General features: G+C 34.8%; 1 protein-coding gene across 1 annotated transcript; it reads right to left on the minus strand.

Moving 5' to 3' along the window:
• Positions 1–19: 19 nt before the first annotated feature.
• Positions 20–6,992, minus strand: LOC127423223 (uncharacterized). Its single transcript, XM_051667362.1, has 8 exons — positions 6,951–6,992; positions 5,455–5,871; positions 3,880–4,269; positions 3,716–3,787; positions 2,583–2,972; positions 2,029–2,433; positions 1,846–1,935; positions 20–51 (listed from the first exon to the last, which is right to left on the minus strand). The coding sequence occupies exons 1-8, from the start codon at positions 6,964–6,966 to the stop codon at positions 20–22; spliced, it is 1,812 nt and encodes a 603-aa protein (XP_051523322.1). The 5' UTR covers positions 6,967–6,992.
• Between the last annotated feature and the right edge of the window lie 7 nt (positions 6,993–6,999).

Here is a 6,999-nt window from a genome sequence, read left to right on the forward strand (position 1 = left end):
TCAACACACACTTTGCCTCTTATTCACAATAATTGATTTTGGGAGTTGGGCCTGCAAGAGAACCAATTTTTAAGATTTGACAGCGAGTATCTTGACTGCTTATTAAAAGGCGTAATTGAATCAGTATATTGTTAACACGAATTCGGGCACTGGCAAGGGTGTTGATTCACTAATCATTGGGACACTCACGACTCAATCGCCTGTGACACGATTATGAGGTTGCAATCAGCAACATCACTGAAGAAAAGACATTAGCATGCATTTTATTTGTAGATATTAAAATGAAAGTTTCATTATGAAAGATAACTTTCATTGATGAACTAATCTAAATACAAAGAATGTATTATTAATATTTTTTTAACAACTCTGATATTTTAAATGGTGTCATGCACATTATGGATTAAAGAGAATTACAAACAAAATCTGTTTTGAAAAGAAAATAAGGCTTTGACTTTTAAAAATATGTAAATTTACACTTGTGCTCAACCTGTAACGACTTGAGAGACTTAAGAAGACATGAGGACATTTCCGGTAAGGGAACACAGTAAACACTGGTGCACCCTGATTTTTGTAGTGCATTCTGGGAATGTTTTTTATTTGAATTTTTTTTATCATTTCTAACGTTTAGAAGTCAGAACTCCCTCCCCATTCCAAAAGGATTTCTGTTTTTTGGGGGTGCTGTGTCTTGTATTTCATCATATTTGTGTTTTGAAGCAGACTGTTGTCTTGTCATGGTTTCAACACGTGTGCTCATTGTTTGTAAATTTGTTTGGTTTTCATCATTTTTCAAGATTATTAATTGGATTTAGCCTGTTTTATTTTTTCTGTAGATTTAGATATTTTGTATTTTGTGGTGTATAGTTTTCTCTATAAATAAGACTGCACTTTCACAAGTTCAGCTTTTTTGTGACTGCCCATCTATTACAGTTTTCATATTTCTCTTCTGAAATGTTAGTTTCAGTTGTTTTAATGCATGCATTCTTATGTTTTCTTCCAGTAATCATATTTATTATTCTCTTTATTCAACAACTGTTTTCTTTTTCATTTGTATTGCATACTCTGTTTGTAAAATGGCATTTTAATGTGATTAAAATTAGTTTTGCAATGAAATAACCACAACCTTGTGTCACAGTGGGATAAACAAAAAGAGTTCAAGCTCTATTTTCATGCTCTTCTCCAATTTTCGTGAGAGCGCTCATTCTAAGTGCAATTTTCGTGCCAGTACAAAGTGCAAATGGGCATGGATGGGAGTGTTTGCGCTACTGTGGGTGTATTGTATGTAAATGGAGTGCTGCAAAGCGCAATTTGCTATTTTTCTAAGAATTTGGTCGTTGCGCTAAGACGTTTCAATAGCAACTCTTAACTCTGCGCAAAGTCTAAATTCAGTTCCTGCATTTGCAGTTTGGAGATTCCACCAGCAGGTGTTAATAAAGTTCATGTCCAAATTCTGAAAGTAGGCAAAAGAACATTAAATAATGTCCTTGAGGAAAATTTGTGTTACATTTTCTAGAGGTCGTGGTTTGTTTTTTTTCAATTATTATTATTATTATTATTTTTATTGTTATGTTTAAGTCACTTCAAAGGGGCCGGCAGAAGAAGGAGAGAGTAAAATGTTTGAATTTGGTATGATTTTTTTTACCATTTCATTATTTTGATTAAAGTTTCGTTCCGTTTGAAGTGTAATTTGAATTAAAAAAAAAAAAATTAAAAAAAATTCATGTTTCAATAAATGAATACAATTTTTCAAAATCAATGTTGATTTTGATGTAGAAGTGAAAATCTAATGAAAATATGTTTTAAAAAATGCCTGTGAGTGCCCATAAATGAAGTAATACAGTACTTTACCAGTGGTTGTGATGGGCACAGGAGTGGATCCTACTGGAAGGATTGTCTCTGTTGTTGTAGAATATGATGAGTTGTTGAGACTTGTGACATCTGTATCAGGAATATTTGTATATTAATATCAGTTATTTTCAAGAAAATCACAACGAGATAAATGAATAAAGTGCATATGAGTAAATGCTCTACCTGCACAGTAAGCTGAGCAGTATATTGGCCGGACAAACTCATAAACATAGTAATTTCCAGGACAGGCTTTGACTTGTATGGGATGAGATCTGTAACCACAGCAATTATTCCCATCGGAACCACAGACTTGCCGGCTGACCACTCCATCTTCCAGCTGAGGGTGAGTGCCATTGAGCCACAGCGGGTAATAAGTGCCACACATGCCATAATTTACACATGAATCTGGCATCTGGATACTCTGACCATTGTAGAAGAGCCTGTACCAACCATTCCAGTTGACATTATAATCGCACATTATATTGTAGTAGTAGTAGTTATTATAGTAAGGATTGTCAGTGGCTCTCCAAGACTCATCCAGACTGGTATAGTTGTAGCAGGGGTCAACACTTGGTGTGGTGTATGAAACTATAGGAACAGTGCATAATATATATTGCTTATATATTTATTGTGTACAAGATAATAATACATAAATATTTAGCAGGTCTGCAAAGGTGGTTGTCATAGAAAAATCAATTAAATTCATTATAAACATGTAAAAATATCAAACACTGTACCTGCACAATATACAGGAGCTGGGATTGATAGTTTTGGTCTGGTAAATTTGTAAACATAATAATTTCCAGGACAAGCTTTGACTTGGATGGGTTTGGATCTGTAGTTATTACACTGGTCATTAACTGAGCCGTAGATTTCCCGAGTAACAACTCCATCTTCTATATGAGGATGAGAGCCACCAAGCCACAGAGCACTATAACCTCCACATGACATGTAAGTCACACACCACTCAGGCATCTGAGCACTCGATCCATTAATGAAGAGTCGATACCAGCCATCCCATTCTACACGAGTGTCATCATATCCAGATAAATATCCATACATATACCAGTAATTGTGTGTGTCTCTCCAGTAGTTATCAAGAGTGTTGTAGTTATAGCATGGGTCTACTGTGATGAGATTAAAACAACAAGTTATATTTCAACGAGAGATGCAATTTCATGGCAGGTCTATTGTGTACAGTAAGACTAAAATGATTCCTTTAAAAAACATTTTCATAAACTAAAATAAAATAATAAAAGGACGATGAAAATCTAAAAAAAATAAAATAAAAATCAGATAAAAAATAAACAAATAATTAAATGAATACATTGTTGCATTCGTAGTTATTGGTCTGTTTTTTTTTTTGGTGGTGGACTCGACCGATCTGTGTGTCAGCTGCTGATGGTGATATAACACATGATGCAGGTTAATTCTGAGGTTTTGCTGCAACAGAGCATTGCTTGGATTGTGTCTAGAAGAAAACATGCAACTTTCTGGAGTCTCAAAAGAGTCTCATACAAAATAGATACACAGACACCCCACCTCTCAATCTTGACCCTAACTCATTCTTGTCACAATCCATCACTTGCTTGCATTGCAGAGAGCTTTGTTGATTAAAATAAAATCCAAAACTATAATAACCTTTATTCTGTAAGTTAAAACCATGCACTATATGACTGATTAATAGTGTGGCTACAAGTATAGACACCATGTCATTTTCTGTCAATCATGACAGTAAGAACTTGCAAAACTTTAATTGAAAAAGATGCAGTAGCATTTTAAGTTCCCCAATTAATTATTTAATGTATATATGAATTTATGTATGTACAGTGTGTATTTATTTCTCATAGATTTGCTGAAAGTAACCTACCCAAGGTAATGCTGGATCCAGTAATCATAGCTGGACTTGTAGAGGAAACCGTCTGTGATATAGTGCTAACATCTAAAAAAGGGGGAATTTTTCAGATGTGACTAAAATAACTGGAAAAAGCTGGAAAACTTTACTTGTGAAAAAGTGGGAGAAAGACACTCTACCTGTGCAGTATCCCGCATACCAGTATTGTGGTTTCACAAGTTCATATACATAATAATTGCCTGAACAGGCTTTCACTCTGATGGGTTGTGTCTTGTAATAACAGCATTCACTCCAATAAGTCGCCCCACAGACCTCTCTGGTCACAACTCCATCCTCTATCTGAGGGTGAGGACCATTGAGCCACAGACTCGGGTATGAATTGCAGGATGATGAACTAACACAGCTCTCTGGCATCTGGATGTTCATTTCATTGTTGAAAAGCCGATACCAGCCATTCCAGGAGAAAGATGCATCACCAATATACAAGCCACTTTCATTGTTGGCTCTCCAGGGACGGTCCAGAGACTCATAGTTGTAACATGGATCATTACTGATGCTTTTGAAAGCAACTGTTATGGACAAGGAATTTAATAGTACAGTTACTGTTAACATATATTATTTACATGAAAGGCAGTCTAGAGTATCATCAGGGCTCGAGTTGAGGGGGGATGCTAGGGGATGCCATCCCCCTTGCTGCAAGAAATACCAAAAAGCATCCCCCTTGTAAAACCACCATTCCCCCTTACCATCCCCTTTAGATCAATTGTGTCATGTATTACTTAGTACTAATCATGCAAGTAAAATATAAAATTTTTATACATTTGATAAATAACAGACTTTAAATAAGGGTGATTAGCCGGTTAGAATTAGATTTCGACATGTGTGGGGTTGCCAGATTTCTATAGGTGAAATCTCCCAATCAGATCTGGATATTGTACAGTTTGGATAAATGCTGCCTTTAGTCATGCAATCTGGCAGAGTTGAGCATGCGAGCTCCCTCTTCACTGCAAAAAAGATGCCGGTTTTCTGAAAACACTGTAAAAAAGGTATGTTGGAGTTTGCGATGGGTTGACTTGTCCTTTGTAGTGTTCACATCAGACTTACGCCACAAGTTTTTAAATATTTCACGCACTTTCAAACATGATCAAGAAGTAGATTGGAGCAGAAAAAATGTGTGTCTGCAGTGGGCGAGCGATCTAGAAAAAAACCCTTTTCATGATCATATCGTGGATTCTTTTTACAAGATTCATCATAAAATACAATAATAGAGGGTAACAGGTGCATATAATGGCCATGTGTCTTAAGGGTCAGTGAAGTGACGCTCATTTTTGTCCAGATCTATTAAATTGAAAATACATTAAAAAATGCATTTCACACAAACCATTTACTTGAATTGTCGTTAAAAAGGTGCATAGAAAGTATTATAATACATTTTTACGTAATGGTTACACCACATGACAATTTTAAATTAAGCTTTGACAACATCATCCCCCTTGAATTGTTTTTAGAAATTGTCCACTTTTGAAAACACAGAATGATGATTGAGTTTCATGATTGTAAGCACTTCTGTTGTAACTGCTTATAATATACTTAGTTGCATTGTGCATTTTTTTTTTTTTTTTTAATAAAATGAAAGTCTATATATATATATACTGTATATCAAGTATGCACTCTTGATATTGACCCTTTCAAAACCATGCAATGTTCACAAAACATCTTAGAGTAATAAAAGAGTACAAGAGTTTGAACTGCACCTGCACAGTATGTAGGCATGTTGATTGACACATCTGGCTTGACGAGTTTATAGACATAATAATCTCCTGGACAGGCTTTGACTTGGATGGAGTTGGATCTGTAGTTGCCACACTGGTTCGAGTAATACCACCCATACATATAAGTCCCCATGACTTCACGGGTCACCACTCCATCCTCAAGTCGTGGATGAGAACCATTTAGATACAGTCCAGTATAACCACCACATCCCATACCACTCAAACACCACTCCGACATTTGAGCACTTTCTCCATTCAAAAACAGCCGATACCAGCCACTCCATTCAACATGGGTGTCATCATATCCATAGTATTGGTATATATTTTGCCGTATGTCTCTCCAATAGTCATCAAGAATATTATAATCATAGCATGGGTCAGAGCTGAAAGTTGTAGACACTGAGAGAATAATGTCAAAAAAGACAACAGACGGTAAATAATCATCAGTCTTATTCTTTGGCAAAACCAAAAGCACATCACAAGCATTCAACTAACAACTGTATGAAAGAGATTTGATCTGTATGGATTAATTGATTAGATTGGCTAATCGAGTATATCTATTGAAAACACTATATACTATATTTTACATAATGTTTTTTATTATAAAACTTCAATAGAATTTATTCTGTATGTAAGAGTAAAACCAACTGTAAAATCTCTACCTCTATTCAGTATTCATAGCACACACCCTTTAAACCAATTTACAAACTGAAAATGTAAATAAGATGTATTCTGCATTACACATGAGCAAAGGTGTTTAGTAACAAAGTAGAAATCCGATTTTTGGAATATTTCTACTTTAAAAGATCATAAATGTTTCTGTTGTCTTTTATTTACTGCACTACATTTTCAAAAGAAAATTAAAACTTTGATTCTAGACCCATTTGTTACAATTGTGTCTAAATCTTTATTACAAGAGAAATGTCACAGATGCGTAATGAGAAGTCTAAAGAGACAAGACTACCCATTTTAGCTTTAAATGTGTTTTTTTAAATAAAATGTATTTGATATTTTTTTTATATTAACATTAAAAATGTTGTCAAATGTTGATGAGGTTATGTGTGCTAACATCTGTTAATATGACAGTGTTAACTGTTTAAAGGGGAAACCGGTGAGTGTTGTAACACATTTAGTCTCAGTTGTGATTGGAGGTATGGCAAAAATATGTTTTTTTTAACTCAAATTGTTTATGTACTGGCCAGATAATGGTATTTTTGGTTCTAACAGAATATTAAACGAGAGATCATCCATAGTGTGTTTTTTTTTAACAGCAATATTTTAAGTTATCCAAATAAATGAACGCAAGGTGTGTATTTATGATCTGAATCACACGCAGTTAGACAAAGTTCTGAAACTGAACATTTCACACACAGTTTTGATCTTTACAAACAGTGACAAATACATAGATCTGATCTGCTCATACAAAACAATACTCTTCCACACTGTAACACAATTGAGTACACAGCACATTACATTACCAGTCATAATCTCCATGGTTGTAGTTTCTGGGGTTGTGGTTGTCTCTGG

The sequence above is a fragment of the Myxocyprinus asiaticus genome, chromosome 32, assembly GCF_019703515.2.
Source record: "Myxocyprinus asiaticus isolate MX2 ecotype Aquarium Trade chromosome 32, UBuf_Myxa_2, whole genome shotgun sequence".
Classification (NCBI taxonomy): Eukaryota; Metazoa; Chordata; class Actinopteri; order Cypriniformes; family Catostomidae; genus Myxocyprinus; species Myxocyprinus asiaticus.